The sequence below is a fragment of the Sander vitreus genome, chromosome 16 (genome assembly GCF_031162955.1).
Source record: "Sander vitreus isolate 19-12246 chromosome 16, sanVit1, whole genome shotgun sequence".
In the NCBI taxonomy this organism is placed as follows: Eukaryota; Metazoa; Chordata; class Actinopteri; order Perciformes; family Percidae; genus Sander; species Sander vitreus.
This window is the reverse complement of record NC_135870.1, coordinates 1204467-1221329: the sequence shown is the minus strand read 5'-3', so window position 1 is coordinate 1221329 and position 16863 is coordinate 1204467. Positions and strand designations below refer to the sequence as shown.

Below are 16863 nucleotides of genomic sequence, written 5' to 3'. Positions count from 1 at the left end.
GGCGTGCTGGTCTTACAGGGAGGTGTGTTCAGGTGCATTCTGGGCGTGCTGGTCTTACAGGGAGGTGTGTTCAGGTGCATTCGGGCGTGCTGGTCTTACAGGGAGGTGTGTTCAGGTGCATTCTGGGCGTGCTGGTCTTACAGGGAGGTGTGTTCAGGTGCATTCTGGGACATGCTGGTCTTACAGGGAGGTGTGTTCAGGTGCATTCTGGGCGTGCTGGTCTTACAGGGAGGTGTGTTCAGGTGCATTCTGGGACATGCTGGTCTTACAGGGAGGTGTGTTCAGGTGCATTCTGGGCGTGCTGGTCTTACAGGGAGGTGTGTTCAGGTGCATTCTGGGCGTATTTGCTATCTTGAGGCAGCGGGAAGTGATGGCACCATTGACCAACAAAAACCTGGTCTAAAGTCAGTAACGCAGCATTTCATTGTTATTTTAACAGAGCATTAGTAAAATGCTCCTAGGCTCGTGCACAGCACGTGCACACTATGCTTGTTACACACACAGGGACGCACAGCAGCCCCCACACACACACACACACACACACACACACACGCACGCACACACACACACACACAGCACACACACACACGCAGAAGATTACAAATACAAATATTACGGTGCAAATCCTCCATCATAACAGCAATGCTCCAAGGTCCAAACGCGCCTGGCTTTTAAAGGGAATGGGAGATGATCTCTGATTGGTTGATTGCATGTTACGCCCAAAACACACCTCTGATTAATGAAGACACTAAGGTCAACCCTTTAGGACCAGGCGCCCGGCGCACGGACCCTTTTTACCGCCGTCAAACTAGTAAAAGTGGATTTGGACACGCCCTAAACACACCTGCACCAGGCGCTTCACGCCGTGACCTCAGATCGTTAAAAATAGGACCCTGAGACTAAAACAGAAAGGACTCTCTGAGACAGAAGAGACAACCACACTGAGACAACAGCTGCAAAGATAAATGGATTAATTGTCAACTACTCAGTTAATCTCCATCTTTGTTAATAATTCATGAATCAGTTGGAGTCATTTTTTACGAAACAAAAAGTCCAACATGTGTGATGTCAGCTTGTTAAATGTGAATATTTTCTAGTTTCTTCTCTGTGACAGTCAGCTGAACCGTCCTCTGTAATATCTTTGACATTAGAGAGGACGTTAGACGCCGAGCGGCTGGCTGGCTGACTCACTCTTTGAGATATTTGCAGATCATTGCGGCCACGTTCTCGCAGTTCTTCTTGGTGGGGCAGAAGACCAGACACGAATGTGTTGGGATGACTTCAGTCACCAGAGCGATGATGTGATCTGGGTCCATCTTCTGCATCGAACTCGAGTACTGAGGGAAGATCATTAGACATACCGTCAGGAACATTATACATCTGAAAAAATGAAAAAAAGCACCCAAAAACGTAGGAGAAAGTGACAAAAACTAGGTTTGACATATGTGGCCTAGGGCAGGGGTCTTCAACGTGCCCCAGACCCCCTGTTGAAGATCTCTGCCCTAGGGGTAGTTTGGACTGCCGGGGGTATGTGTCCCCCTAGGGGTACTTTGGAGGACTGCAGGGGGTACGTGTCCCCCTAGAGATACTCTGGAGGACTGCAGGGGGTACGTGTCCCCCTAGAGGTACTCTGGAGGACTGCAGGGGGTATGTGTCCCCCTAGAGGTACTCTGGAGGACTGCAGGGGATACGTATCCCCCTAGGGTTACTCTAGGGGTACGTGTCCCCCTAGAGATACTCTGGAGGACTGCAGGGGGTACGTGTCCCCCTAGAGGTACTCTGGAGGACTGCAGGGGGTACGTGTCCCCCTAGAGGTACTCTGGAGGACTGCAGGGGGTATGTGTCCCCCTAGAGGTACTCTGGAGGACTGCAGGGGGTACGTGTCCCCCTAGAGATACTCTGGAGGACTGCAGGGGGTACGTATCCCCCTAGGGGTATTTTAGAGGACTGCAGGGGGTACGTGTCCCCCTAGAGATACTCTGGAGGACTGCAGGGGGTACGTGTCCCCCTAGGGGTATTTTGGAGGACTGCAGAGGGTCCTTCTTTCTACTTTCTACTCTATTTTTTGTCGCTGTTTTATATTGTTGATACTATTTTCCACCTATTCTTGCCTTATTCCTTCTTTCTACCGACTTGTTCTCAAGTTTTTCAGTAACACGGCTGTTGTTTAGTAAATCTATCGCTGGGGTACTTGGCTTAAAAACACAATTCAGACGGGCTTGTCCCCCCCAAATGTTGTTATTATTCAAACAAACACAGGATGTGAACATTGTCTTTACCTTAAAGTTGAGAGGACGTGAGAATCTGAAACATTCCTCTTCCTTTGGGTCCACTTCATAGATGGTGTCGTTCAGTTTAACGTACTCCTTCAGCTGGACCTGAACGCAACAGAGCTCAGTTTAACGTACTCCTTCAGCTGGACCTGAACGCAACAGAGCTCAGTTTAACGTACTCCTTCAGCTGGACCTGAACGCAACAGAGCTCAGTTTAACGTACTCCTTCAGCTGGACCTGAACGCAACAGAGCTCAGTTTAACGTACTCCTTCAGCTGGACCTGAACACAACAGAGCTCAGTTTAACGTACTTTGGAGCAATACATGAATACAAATATATACACACACACACACATACATACACATACACACACACACACACACACACACACACACACACACACACACAAGGGCTGAGCAATTATATTGATTCTGCGATATAAATCAATATGTTTTCCCCCAAGAAAGTATAGATTTTTAAGCCGCGAGTATCGATACATAAGTCCCATTCAATCCCCCGTGTTTCCCCCCGTTGTAGAGCAAGTTACCCGTACTAACGTTACACAGACGCCGCCGTCTACCTCTTCCTGTTTACGGAGTCAGAGCGAGGAGATCCAAGTAAATGGCGGCGAATATAAATCCAGCACCTTCATGCTTAAAAGCAGATGTGTGGGAGCACTTTGGAAAGCGACGACGTAGACAAAAACATCACAGCTTGCAAGCTGTGTGACGCAAACGTGAAATACTCTGGAGAGACCACCAACCTACGAGCCCACCTAAAACGTCACCACCCAGACAAGGTCGTGCTAACGGAGGGACGCGTGACCCAAAACAAACCACGCTGGACATCGATGGCGGTTGTTCCCCATAAGTTTCCATCTGCTTCACCAAGGTCGCAGAAAAAGTCCATTGCCTACTTTATTTGTCAGACACACACACACACACTCGCACGCATAGACACTCGCACAGACACACACACACACACACTGCGCAGACACTCGCACGCGCACAGACACTCGCACAGACACACACACACACACACACTCGCACGCATAGACACTCGCACAGACACACACACACACACACTCACGCAGACACTCATCGCGCATAGACACTCGCATAGACACACACACTCGCACAGAACACACACTTGCACACACACACACAGCACACACACACACACACACGCTCGCGCACACTCTCGCACAGACACACACACACACACACTCGCAGACACACACGTACACACACACACACACTCGCACAGACACACACACACTCGCACAGACACTCGCACAGACACGCACGCACGCACACACACACACACACACACACACACACACACACACACACACACACACACTTCGGTGGTGAAAACGCCGGCTTTAGGCGCATGGTGAATGCGATGGAGCCCTGCTATCCTATTCCAACCCACAAACACCTGCATTCCCAGGCTGTACGCTCAGACAAGGGCACACGTCAAGGCCTCCCTGGCCAGCGCGGAGAGACAAGGGCACACGTCAAGGCCTCCCTGGCCAGCGCGGAGAGACAAGGGCACACGTCAAGGCCTCCCTGGCCAGCGCGGAGAGACAAGGGCACACGTCAAAGTCTCCCTGGCCAGCGCGGAGAGACAAGGGCACACGTCAAGGCCTCCTGGCCAGCGCGAGGAACAAGGGCACACGTCAAGGCCTCCCTGGCCAGCGGAGAGACAAGGGCCCACGTCAGGCCTCCTGGCCAGCGAGAGACAAGGGCACACGTCAAGGCCTCCCTGGCCAGCGCGGAGAGACAAGGGCACACGTCAAAGCCTCCCTGGCCAGCGCGGAGAGACAAGGGCACACGTCAAAGCCTCCCTGGCCAGCGCGGAGAGACAAGGGCACACGTCAAAGCCTCCCTGGCCAGCGCGGAGAGAGTTGCCCTGACGTGCGACGGCTGGACCTCGCACACAACTGAAGCATATGTCACCATCACAGCCCACCTTATCAACGAGGAATGGGAGCTCGTTACGTATGTTTTACAAACCAGGGACATGCCCGAGAGCCACACTGGACACAAGCTGGCAGAACATCTGACAAAGGCCCTCGCTGAGTGGGGAATCACAGAAAAGGATCCAGTAATCGTCACTGACAATGCGTCAAATATGACAATCGCAGCTGAGAAGGCAGCATTCACACTTCATGTCAAATGCTACGCCCACACACTAAATCTGGCTGCACAACGTGCCCTCAAAATCACAGCAGTCGCACGCCTGCTGGGAAGGGTGAGACGCATTGTGGATGTCTTCAGACGGAGCACCACAGCCAACCACATGCTGAAAGAGAAACAGAGGCTTCTACGACTACCAGAGCACAAGCTGATGACGGATGTGGTTACCAGGTTAGTGTGTGGTTACTTTTCAATAGTTTATTTTGTTTTTTATTACTAATTTCTTTTGTCATTTATGTAAAGCAGCATTCTGTGCATCCATGCTGTGAAGTGTGAAGGGCGCTATAGGTCTAAAAATAAAGTATATTTCTTTTATTTAACTACAGGTGGAATAGTGTGCATGACATGTTGGAAAGATTCCTGGAGCAACAAGCGGCCATCTGCGCAGCCCTGCTCTCGAGTGAAGTCAGGAAGACCGAGAAGGATCTGTGCACGCTGACTGAGTCAGACGTGACAACAGCTGAAGTAGTAGTCAGCACGCTGAAGCCCATGAAGGAGGCTACACAGTACATGTCCGAGGAGAAGACCCCCACACCGTCATCAACGGACTGAAACCGATCAAAGGTGAATGGGCAGTCATAAAAGAGATGAAGGCTGCCATGGCTGCAGAAGAGGTGCATCGACCTCAAGGCAACTCTTCATGCATGTTCAGCGATGGATCCAAGATTCAAAAGTCTTCCCTTCCCGACTGAAAATGAAAGACAGGAAGTTTATGATGGACTGATTGTAGAGGCTGCAAGACTGAGCATGCAGCCATCAGAGGTAAGGCAGTGATGGTACTGCTAGGTTTAACCTTTGGCCTTGTACCCTATCCACCATCTCCTGGCCAGAGTAAGCATAGGCCTAAATAATGCACTGTTCAAAGTTTAAACGTTAACAGTTTAAAATAAATATGAAATAGTTTAAAAAGCATAAATACTATAATGTTAACAGGTTTAAAGGCATATATTAAATATAGTAATTAAAAGATGTATACAATAAAAGCTCATGAATCAGCTCACTTTGGAGTGTGGATGAAGAGGGGACTGCAAATGCTCGTGCTGATGATGAGGGGATGGCATCTAAAGAAGACGAAGACGCTGTAGATGAAGGAGGAATGGAAGGAGAGAGCAGTCAAGGTCAGTATCACCCATTGTTATCCAGTGAAGCGCACGGTGTTGTCTGAACCTCTGTGTAGGAATTATGGAATGTGCTTAACTATCAGTAATGCGTTGTTGTTTTTATCGTTTATTTATTTGAAGGTCAGCGTCCTCCACCCAGGATTCCACGGCCGTCTTGTCCACTGGCTGCCCTTCTTGGTGAACGATACGGTGGTGGTGCAGCACGACCCAAGACAAATACCCAAGAGGACGAGGCCAAGGAGCAAATGACCCGCTACAAGGAGGCCGATCTCCTGGAAGTGAAAGAAGATCCACTGGTCTGGTGGAAGGAGCACCACTCTTGTCACAACTTGCTAAAAAGGTACCTCTGTGTCCCTGGCACTAGTGTTTCCTCAGAGAGGGTCTTTTCCACCGCTGGAGATATCTTCACTGCTCAGAGAAGTCCACTTCTCCCAGAGCACGTTGATCAGATTCTGATCCTGAACAAAAATCTGAAGACATGTAGATCACTTGGTCTGCAGTTATGTGGAGAGGAGAGTCTCTGCTTAGTGTTCACTTAAGGCCTTAAGCTACTCTGCTAAGATGGGTACACTTTAAGTTCAATGTTTAAATGTTCTTCTTATTGGATGTTTTGGAGAAGCCATGGTGCCATGTTTACTTACCTGGTGGCTTGACTGGCTACCTCATATGTTCAGTGTCAAGCTAAAACTGTTCACAACAGGCCACTTGCTGCACTTTTCACCTCTCCACTGTTAATTGCAATACTACACTTTATTTACTTTTCAAAGGCTTGTAAGCTTTCAATGAACACACACACATCTTTGATTCATTTTGTCCAGCATTTGCAAGCTGTAGACTGTCTGTCCAGTCAGAGACATGTATTGTGTAATTGATGTTTTTAGTTTTCAGTTCAATGAATCAAATCCAAGTAAAAGATGTCACCAACATCACTGTCCCTTTAAATCTTTCAGAAAATAATGTAAGCGTATCGAATCGTGAGATTAGTTAACGCTACAGCCCTCACATAGACACTAAAACGCACGGACACACACACGCACAGACACACACACACACAGACACACAGACACACAGACACACACACAGACACAGACAGACACACACACACACACGCACAGACACACGCGCAGACACCATATCCTCATCTACAGATCATCTGGGTAAAGAGCAGACACACACAGACACACACACACACACACACAGACACACACACTCGCACACACACACACACCAAATCCTCATCTACAGATCATCTGGGTAAAGAGCAGACACACACACACACACGCACACTCGCAGACACACACACTCACTCTCTCTCTCTCTCTCTCTCTCTCTCACACACACACACTCTCTCTCACACACACACACACACACACAGACACTCACTCTCTCTCTCTCTCTCTCACACACACACACACACACACACACACACACAGACACTCACTCTCTCTCTCTCTCACACACACACTCACTCTCTCTCACACACGCACGCACGCACACACACAGACAGACACACACAGACAGACACACACAGAGACACACACAGAGACACACACAGAGACACACACACAGTCAGTATTTCACAGTTTATAATCACTGACCGGTCTGAAGTTGTTGGTGTAATTGTCAGCCTTTAGAAAGGTCTGCAGGTCTCTGATGTTTCCCAGAGTGGCGCTCATTCCAATAATCTGAGTCGATTCTGGAAAACAGCACATTAGGATCATTCTTTCAAAAGGTATTTTAAAGGGTAATCAGTTCAGTATGTTTCAACATGGACCCCATTTTCCCCATGCATTGGTGTCTAAGTGACTGATCTGATCTGACTGGTCCAGTATTGAGCAAGAACGCTGTAACTGGCAACCGTGAACCGGGCTGTAATGTAACCCTACAGGACAAATGTTTACCGTCAGTCAGCGTCCACTAAGAGTTGTGTTGTTGCTGCTGACAGACTCAGATTATTATTCTAAGTGTCTGACAACATTATGAAAGGATCCCTACAGAGATAGACCTTTTAGTTAAAGAGGAAGATCCTTTTAGTTTAACATGAAACAGCCCCGAAATCCCCATCACCAAACTACACCAGACTCCATGTAAATAATCAGGACTTTTAGCGTGTATAGAGCCAGCATATTTCCACCAGACTCCATGTAAATAATCAGGACTTTTAGAGTGTATAGAGCCAGCATATTTCCACCAGACTCCATGTAAATAATCAGGACTTTTAGCGTGTATAGAGCCAGCATATCTCCACCAGACTCCATGTAAATAATCTGGACTTTTAGCGTGTATAGAGCCAGCATATCCCAGACTTTCACTATAGACCCAGCATATCTCCACATGTAAATGGGTGAATTAAGGGTTTATTTCAACCAAACCAGAGTGGTGATTGTTGGAACAGTGGAAAGATGAACCAAGGCGGCTTTTGATAGTTTTATTTAGTTTCTGTCCACTTTGAATGAAGTGTGATTTACGATGATAAAAGTCCTGATTATTTACATGGAGTCTGGTGGAGATATGCTGGCTCTATACACACTAAAAGTCCTGATTATGTAGTCATGGATATGCTGTCCCATGCTAGTGTTTACATGAAGTCTGGTAGTATGCTGGCTCTATACACGCTAAAAGTCCTGATTATTTACATGGAGTCTGGTGTAGTTTGGTGATGGTGATTTCGGGGCTGTTTCATGTTAAACTAAAAGGATCTTCCTCTTTAACTAAAAGGTCTATCTCTGTAGGGACCCTTTCATAATGTTGTCAGACACTTAGAATAATAATCTGAGTCTGTCAGCGGCAACAACAGAACTTTTAGTGGACGCTGACTGACAGTTTTACCCATTAATGTTAAATTGCAGCTTGTTACTTGCTTAATACTGGACTCATTTACAAAAAAATGTTGTTCCAATCAGTCACTTAGACACAACAACATGGGAAAATAGGGCCCAGGTTGAAAAATACCGACCTTTAAGTGTTGAACAACAGAGATTTCAGTGAGAAGACGACACTTACTGCTCATGTAGAGAACCTTGGCGAGCGTCATTTCGATAACGGCTCCTCTGCTGCCGTCACCCAACATGTGAAGCTGCAAGACACATGTTGACATTAAAAGCCCACCTTCACCTTTAAGCGTGAATGATGCTTTACATTGTGAGGTGAAACATCAGTTGAAGACCTACTTCTTAAAGCAGGCCTTAGAATGACCTCTCAATGACCTCTCAATGACCTCTCAATGACCTCTCAATGACCTCTCTGCACTTCATTTCTATGGATTAAGGTCCTTGCACACGGAGCATTTCTTCGTATCGGAGTCTGGCCCGTATTAATTAATCCCTCGCTCTCCGTTGACAGTTACCCCTCTGTCTGTCTGTCTGTCTGTCTGTCTGTCTCTGTCTGTCTGTCTGTCTCTGTCTGTCTGTCTCTCTCTCTGTCTGTCTGTCTCTATGTCCGTCTGTCTGTCTCTCCGTCTCGTCTCTCTCTCTCTCTATGTCTGTCTGTCTGTCTCTCCGTCTGTCTGTCTCTCTCTGCCTGCGTCTCTCTTATGGCTACTCTGAAGAGTCTGCGTCTCTCTCTCTCTCTGCTGTCTCTCTCTCTCTCTCTCTCTCTCTCTCTCTCTCTCTCTCTGTCTCTCTCTGTCTCTCTCTCATCTCTCTCTCTCCTGTCTCCGTCTCTCTCTCGTCTCTCCGTCTCTCTCTGTCTCTCTCTCGTCTCTCTCTCTGTCTGTCTCTCTCTCTGCTGTCTCTCTCTCTGTCTCTCTCTCTCTCTCTCTGTCTCTCTCTCTCTCCGTCTCTCTCTCTCTCTCTCTGTCTCTGTCTCTCTCTCTCTCTCTCTCTCCGTCTCTCTCTCCGTCTCTCTCTCTCTCGTCTCTCTCTCCGTCTCTCTCTCTCTCTCCGTCTCTCTCTCTCTCTGTCTCTGTCTCTCTCTGTCTCTCTCCCGTCTCTCGCTCTCTCGTCTCTGTCTCTCTGTCTCTCTCTCTCTCGCTCTCTCTCTCTCCGTCTCTCCTCTCTCCCTCTCCCATCCCCTCTGTCTCTCTCTCTCTGCTCTCTCTCTCTCTCTCTCCCTCTCGCTCCATCACTACGCTGTTGCTCTCTCTTTCTGTCTCCGTCTCATCTTCCCTCTTCCATTCTCTCTCATCCTCCTCCTGCATGTTACCATCTGATCCGTTCTTCTTTGTTAAAACATAAACATGTTTTTGATTTTCTTATGACATTTTTCGGAGGCAGTGTGTAAACACGATTGACACAACGTGAGGTTGTTATTATTTTAACGTCCAAAAATTTCAATATTTTTCGTAAATGTAATAAAGGACTTTTATACAGTATGTATCATATGTTTTATGTCAAACATTGTGATTTTTAATCTGTGGAAAGTGCTACGTTTATTCATCTTCTTTAAGATGAATGAGTGATGTATGTATGACACGCCAAGCCGTACGCCATTATTGGCGTGTTATCAAGACGCATACCCGCTTTTTAGTGTGTTTATCAACGCCGTTTGGCCTCCGTTGACTTACATTACCTTGCGATCGCGTGTGAATGGACGCCGTAGCGAGTAGTATGAAAGGGCGGAAGTCTGCGTAGTGGTCGGGGGGGAGGATGGGTCAAACACAGGACCCTCACCCAGGAGACGGGGGATCAGATCCCACGTGTCACGTTTCCTAAACTCAACCGTCCCGTTCTTCTTTTACTAAATCCAACCCGTCCGCTGTATACGGCGCTCAAAATGCGTACAGATAACACGCCACTTCGCTTTAGAAAGTGGGCGTGTATGTTTACGTGAAGTCATGATGTCACGTTGAATGGTTATATAAAAGAGTTTTAAGTCCGAACCGAGCCAACCAGCTACGAGGTGAACATAAAACATTTCATTTGGTGCAAAAAAGAAGGTTTCTGCTCCCGTGGAAGCATGTAGAAGGCAAATAAAATGGGCCGAACACAGAACCCTGAGGCACACCACAGGAAAGCAGCAGTTTAAGACATTTACAGACAGTAACTACAGAAACAATCTGCATAGTGGTCAGGGGGGGGGAGGATGGGTCAAACACAGGACTTTTACCCAGGAGACCGGGGATCAGGTCCAGCGTGTCACGTTTCCTAAACCCAACCGTCGCTTTCTTCTCGCGATAATGCAGCAAGTGGCGTGCATGTTTACGTCCACTGTCTACAGCGTTGACATACACGCAGATAGCTCAAAATGTGTACAGATAACACGCCACTTGGCTTAACCCTTGTGTTGACTTGGGGTCACATTGGCCCATTTATATCAGAAGATATGGGACGTAGAAATAAGCGCTGAAGACAACACGAGGTCGTCCTCAGGTCTAATCTGACCCATTTTCAAAAGGTTTCCATATCAGAAATTTGGGTTTCTTTCGACCAGATTGTCAAAAGACATAACGTGGATGTTTCCGTACAACGCTCTTCACAAGGAAATGAAATGATCAGCTCACTACGTTCATTGAATTTGGGTGTTTTAGTCAATTTCATAGCATTTGAAAAAAAAAAAGGATGAAAGAACGTCAGAAAAAGCGCCGAAAAAAACGACAAAAACATCAGAAAAAGTGACAAAAAACTTAGAAAAAAGTGACGAAACGTCAAAACATTTACAAAACATTGGGAAAAGCGACAAAAGTGTCAAAAAAAGACGACCCAAACACGACGACGGTCGACGGGAAGACAAAACAAGGGGAAAGAAAGTCGGCGTGTACGTTTACGCGAAGCCATGAAGTCATGTTGAAGAGTGGTACCTCATCGACCACCACCAGTCCGAGGTCGTGGATCCTGCCGCTCTCTATCAGAGAGTTGACGAGGCTGTGGGCTTTCTCTATCGTCGCCACGAACACTGATCTGTTGTTCCTCCTCTTCACCGGAGGAAACCGGCCTTTACTGCCAGCGTACTCCTCCACCATGAAGTCCAGCTCCAGGCCGAAACTCGCCAAGCCACGCACCTGCACAGTAACGGAGAACTAGTTTAGAGTAGCAGAGAGAGAGAGACAGAGAGAGAGAGAGACAGAGAGAGAGAGACAGAGAGAGAGAGACAGAGAGAGAGAGAGACAGAGAGAGAGACAGAGAGAGAGAGAGACAGAGAGAGAGACAGAGAGAGAGAGAGACAGAGAGACAGAGAGAGAGACAGAGAGAGAGAGAGACAGATAGAGAGAGAGACAGATAGAGAGAGAGACAGAGAGAGAGAGACAGAGAGAGAGACAGAGAGAGACAGAGAGAGAGAGAGAGAGACAGAGAGAGAGAGAGACATGAGACTCAGCTATGGAAACCCAGCTCGGTATGACGTCACACGCAGCTGAGAGCAGAGAAAACTGTTAAACTGACCTTTGTTTGACCTTCTTTTAAATATGTTAACCTCATTATTTGAAGCTTTGGCCACGTTCAACACAAACATCCAACATTATAACATTGTGGATATGACAGAAAATATTAGGCTTTATTAATTGTATTTACATTTAATCCAATGAGCGAGAGGATGAGACTCAGGAGGCCTTTTCCCTCGTCGTGCATCAGGTTGCTGTAACAGTTCTCCATCGGGGCAGACACAAGTGTTTTAGCCTGAGAAAAAACACAACACAGGTCAACACAGGAAGTACTTTAACCTACTGTTATCTCCCAATTTAAATATTACTCTTAGGGTCCTATCTTGCACCCAGTTCAGTGCAAAGCCGACCCAAGTGTCTTTGCTAGTTTAAGACCGACTCAGTTGTCAGTTTCCCATCCAGCACCCACGTCGTAAATAACAAATGCACCTGCGTCCATCTGTGGCCCATGCTGGTCTTACAGGGAGGTGTGTTCAGGTGCATACTGCATTTGATATACTATGATATACTATGTACTGGGACATATTAAATCTTGTCCTGTCATAGTAATGGTAGTATGGGCATAACAACACAGCCAGTATCTCTCTCAGAGCACTCCTCTTCCAGGAATGAACAAAGCTTGATAACCCCTCCCTCCTCTTCCTGCTCTCAAACACGGACAGCTCCACTCTGTGCACATGTTTCCTTGTTCCCTCCCCTTCAGATCTACAGTTTGAAGAGGGGCGTAACCAACATGCAGGGGAAGTACAACAGCGTATCACTGCTGTTGTTACATCAGAGCTCAGACTAGTTTCACTCAGACAGTCGTTGTCACTGAGCGAGAGGTGAAATGGCGCAGAAAGGAGTTCAGCTGGACCGGGAAACCTTCTCTTGTTCCATCTGTCTGGATCTACTGAAGGATCCGGTGACTACTCCCTGTGGACACAACTACTGCATGAACTGTATTAAAAGCCACTGGGATGAAGAGGATCGTAAGTACAGCTACAGCTGTCCTCAGTGCAGGAAGACATTCACACCGAGGCCTGCCCTGCTGAAAAACACCATGTTAGCAGATTTAGTGGAGGAGCTGAAGAAGACTGGACTCCAAGCTGCTCCTGCTGATCACTGCTATGCTGGAGCTGAAGATGTGGCCTGTGATTTCTGCACCGGGAGAAAACTCAAAGCACACAAGTCCTGTCTTCAATGTCTGGCATCTTACTGTGAGAAACACCTTCAGCCTCATTATGAATCAGAGACATTTAAGAAACACAAGTTGGTGGAGCCGTCCAAGAAGCTCCAGGAGAATGTCTGCTCTCATCATGATGAGGTGATGAAGATTTTCTGTCGTACTGATCAGCAGCTTATCTGTTATCTCTGCTCTGTGGAGGAACATAAAGGCCACAACACAGTCTCAGCTGCAGCAGAGAGAGCTGAGAGGCAGAGAGAGCTCGAGGGGAGTCAACAAAACATCCAGCAGAGAATCCAGGACAGAGAGAAAGATGTGAAGCTGCTTCAACAGCAGACGGAGGCCATCAATCTCTCTGCTGATAAAGCAGTGGAGGACAGCGAGAAGATCTTCACTGAGCTGATCCGTCTCCTGGAGAAAAGAAGCTCTGATGTGAAGCAGCAGGTCAGATCCCAGCAGAAAAGTGAAGTGAGTCGAGTCAAAGAGCTCCAGGAGAAGCTGGAGCAGGAGATCACTGAGCTGAAGAGGAAAGACGCTGAGCTGAAGAAGCTCTCACACACAGAGGATCACAACCAGTTTCTACACAACTACCCCTCACTGTCACCACTCAGCCAATCTACATCCAGCATCCATATCCGTCCTCTGAGCTGCTTTGAGGACGTGACAGCGGCCGTGTCAGAAGTCAGAGATAAACTACAGGACGTCCTGAGAGAGAAGTGGACAAACGTCTCACTGACAGGGACTGAAGTGGACGTTTTACTGCCACAACCAGAGCCCAAGACCAGAGCTGGATTCTTAAAATATTCACGTGAAATCACACTGGATCCAAACACAGCATACACACAGCTGTTATTATCTAAGGGGAACAGGAAAGCAACACTACGTCAAAAACAGTCTTATTCTAGTCACCGATGCGGATTCACTGACTGTTGTCAGGTCCTGAGTAGAGAGAGTCTGACTGGACGTTGTTACTGGGAGGTGGAGATGAGAGGAGGAGTTTATGTAGCAGTCGCATACAAGAATATCAGCAGAGCAGGGGTGTCGGATGAATGTAGATTTGGACTAAATGACAAATCTTGCGCATTATGTTGTGACAACAACAGTTATACATTTTATTACAACAAAGTCCAAACTCCCGTCTCAGGTCCTGAGTCCTCCAGAGTAGGAGTGTACCTGGATCACAGTGCAGGTATTCTGTCCTTCTACAGCGTCTCTGGAACCATGACTCTCCTCCACAGAGTCCAGACCACATTCATTTTTCAGCTGTGGCGGGGTGTTGAACGTCAACAAGTAATGTTACCTGAAAACTGCGTGTACTTTTTCTTTTTTAGCATCTCACATCACACTTTCAGTCACTATGACCACTACGGTCAGAAACATTGTGCCAAAATATGAACAACGTCACTGTCAACGGGCTTATCTGCTAATGATAGCTACCGACCGTTATCTTGAAACCATCCAGCAAATAGACGGTACCTGAAACCGAGGCCTGGACTCTTGTTGATTGTGGGAAATTTCAAGCAGATATGACAATGTACGCTGTAGTTACAGCCACTTTCTCGTTCATCGCTAAACACTCAAAATGGCCGCCACGCCCACACCGTTTGACGAAAAGTTTTTCTTTTAACAACTTTTCATCTTTAAGGTGTTGAGATGGTACAGACCAAGTTTGAAGTCCATCGGATGAAATCTCTAGGAGGAGTTTGTTAAAGTATAGCACCTTGACTTTTAGGCCTTTTTCCTGTTGCCACTATGGGGGCGCTATGACTTTGAGCCAATATCGGGCGTGTATATGTCGTCAAGGTTGGACCATAGACAGTATATATAAGTGCACCACCAGACCCCGTGTCTCTGGACGGAGACCAGTGGAGGACATTAGAAGCTCTTTCCCGGTGATGGCTGAGCGTTACTGAGCAGCCTCCAACTGAGCTTGAAGACGTAGATGTGACGTGAGCAACCTGTCTGAAAGTTGGAAGTCTTCTGGTAGCTGTGCCAAGAGAAATCTCAATCATTCCCAATCTAGCAGAGACGGAGAGCGTAGGTATATGTAAGGAGATAACATAGACACAGGCTCATTATTGATCACTAAAATGATAGTTAACATTAGTCATTACACTTAAACAGCTGATGGAAGTCCAAACTGCCTGAGAGCTTCTCCTGTACTATACGGTAACTCCTCTACTATGAGACAGGAAGTCTCGTGGTGATGACCCAATTGTTAGCCTATTGTTATAAAAACGTCTGCTACGGAGCCATAACGTGAGCTACAAGGTAATGGAGCCTTTTATACATTGTCGTGTTTCTTTAGAAATAAACAACGGACAAATAGAGTCTTTAAACGCGTCAGATGTAAAGGTATTCTCTGTCAAAGTGACGTCAGAATGAATGGCAGTCAATGGGATGCTAACGGGATGCTAATGGGATGCTAACGGGAGGTGATGGCTTGTTAGCATCAAAATGGCTCCATAGGAGCTACGTGGTGTGAAGAGAAGCTGACCCTCTTGGGTTGGACTCTGATGAATCCTGAAAAGTTTCAAACCAATTGGACAATGTACACTCAAGTTACACCCACTTCCTGTTTTGATGGCGAAATGCACAAAATGGCCGCCCCGCCACGGCCACGCCCTATGACGAAAAAGTTTTTCTTTTAACAACTTTTCATCTTTAAGGTCTTAAGATGGCACAGACCGAATTAGAAGTTGATTGGATGAAATCTCTAGGAGGAGTTGGTTAAAGTACGACATGTGGAAATGCCCAAAAACGCACTAATTGGAAACTTTTAATTAAAAATGGCGGACTTCCTGTTGGGTTTAGGGTATGGCTCCAATGACGTTTAATATACTTCTTGACATGTTACATATGTGTACCAAGTTTCGTGAGTCTATGTTAAACGTACTGCAGGGGCTCAATTTATTAACGTTGTAGGGGGCGCTAGCGAGCCGTTGTGTGCGCCTATTCCCGAAACCCTTAAAATACGTAATTTTCACCAGACTTGATGCAACCGCCAATTTTGGTGAGTTTTTGAATATGCTAAGCCCCTCAAAAAGCCAATTCATTTGCCGGATAAAGAATAATAATAATCCCTTCAGTTCCAATAGGGCCTTCGCCGCTGTTGGCGCTCGGGCCCTAAATAGAGATACAAGTGGGTTGTTGTACTTTTTTTCAAGTGCTAAAATGTTAAAATAGTGGCATAATACACTAACTCTAGCTAGCCTCTGGGCTAAAATAACATGCTATTCATTTGTAGTGTGCTGCATGAACCTTTGTATGGCTGTTTATTCATTGCCAGTTATGAGAGACGCGCACCAAAATAATAAACGGGCCCATCGCAGCGTAAAATAACTGAGTCTCCCGCTCGTCATTCTACACACAACGCAGAGTCGTGGTTACACTAGGGCTGTCAACAAATACTCTAAATGTGATATATTTCAGTAGTCTAAACATTTACAGACATTCAAATATGAAAATGTATATTCAAATATAATAGACCGAGATAGATGATAGATGAGAGAGAGAGAGACAGAGAGAGAGATAGAGAGAGGGAGAGAGATAGAGAGAGGGAGAGAGACAGAGAGAGAGAGAGAGAGAGAGAGAGAGAGACAGAGAGACAGAGAGAGACAGAGAGAGAGAGAGAGAGACAGAGAGACAGAGAGAGAGAGAGACAGAGAGAGAGAGAGAGGGAGAGCGAGGGAGAGCGAGGGAGAGCGAGGGAGAGAGAGAGAAAGGGGGAGGGAGAGAGAGAGAGAGACAGAGAGAGCGAGAGAGAGAGAGAGAGGGAGAGAGATA

At 46.9% G+C, this 16863-nt stretch overlaps 4 protein-coding genes across 7 annotated transcripts in view; 2 read left to right on the top strand and 2 right to left on the bottom strand.

Moving 5' to 3' along the window:
- Positions 1-11554, bottom strand: part of helq (helicase, POLQ like) — a 27454-nt gene extending 15900 nt beyond the window's left edge. For 2 of the 4 annotated variants that reach the window (XM_078271315.1, XM_078271316.1), the window contains exons 1-5: positions 11334-11554; positions 8600-8672; positions 7195-7292; positions 2280-2378; positions 1192-1337 (exon numbers count right to left, since the gene is read on the bottom strand). In XM_078271315.1, coding sequence (XP_078127441.1) covers positions 1192-1337; positions 2280-2378; positions 7195-7292; positions 8600-8672; positions 11334-11495 — 578 coding nt within the window. In that variant the 5' untranslated portion in view covers positions 11496-11554. The remainder of the gene's footprint in view (positions 1-1191; positions 1338-2279; positions 2379-7194; positions 7293-8599; positions 8673-11333) is intronic. The other 2 variants (XM_078271314.1, XM_078271313.1) reach the window with 1 other exon arrangement.
- LOC144531624 (E3 SUMO-protein ligase ZBED1-like) lies at positions 3667-6538 on the top strand. Its single transcript, XM_078271874.1, has 3 exons — positions 3667-4646; positions 4802-5593; positions 5717-6538. Exons 1-2 carry the CDS (start codon positions 3667-3669, stop codon positions 5025-5027), a joined length of 1206 nt encoding a protein of 401 aa, XP_078128000.1. The 3' UTR covers positions 5028-5593; positions 5717-6538.
- Positions 11555-12018: 464 nt separating the features above from the next.
- The window catches only part of LOC144531638 (helicase POLQ-like), a 33284-nt gene continuing 28439 nt past the window's right edge, over positions 12019-16863 (bottom strand). Inside the window, exon 11 of the mRNA XM_078271886.1 lies at positions 12019-12147. Coding sequence (XP_078128012.1) covers positions 12019-12147 — 129 coding nt within the window. The remainder of the gene's footprint in view (positions 12148-16863) is intronic.
- LOC144531109 (tripartite motif-containing protein 16-like) lies at positions 12700-16372 on the top strand. Its single transcript, XM_078271047.1, has 2 exons — positions 12700-14367; positions 16367-16372. Exons 1-2 carry the CDS (start codon positions 12742-12744, stop codon positions 16370-16372), a joined length of 1632 nt encoding a protein of 543 aa, XP_078127173.1. The 5' UTR covers positions 12700-12741.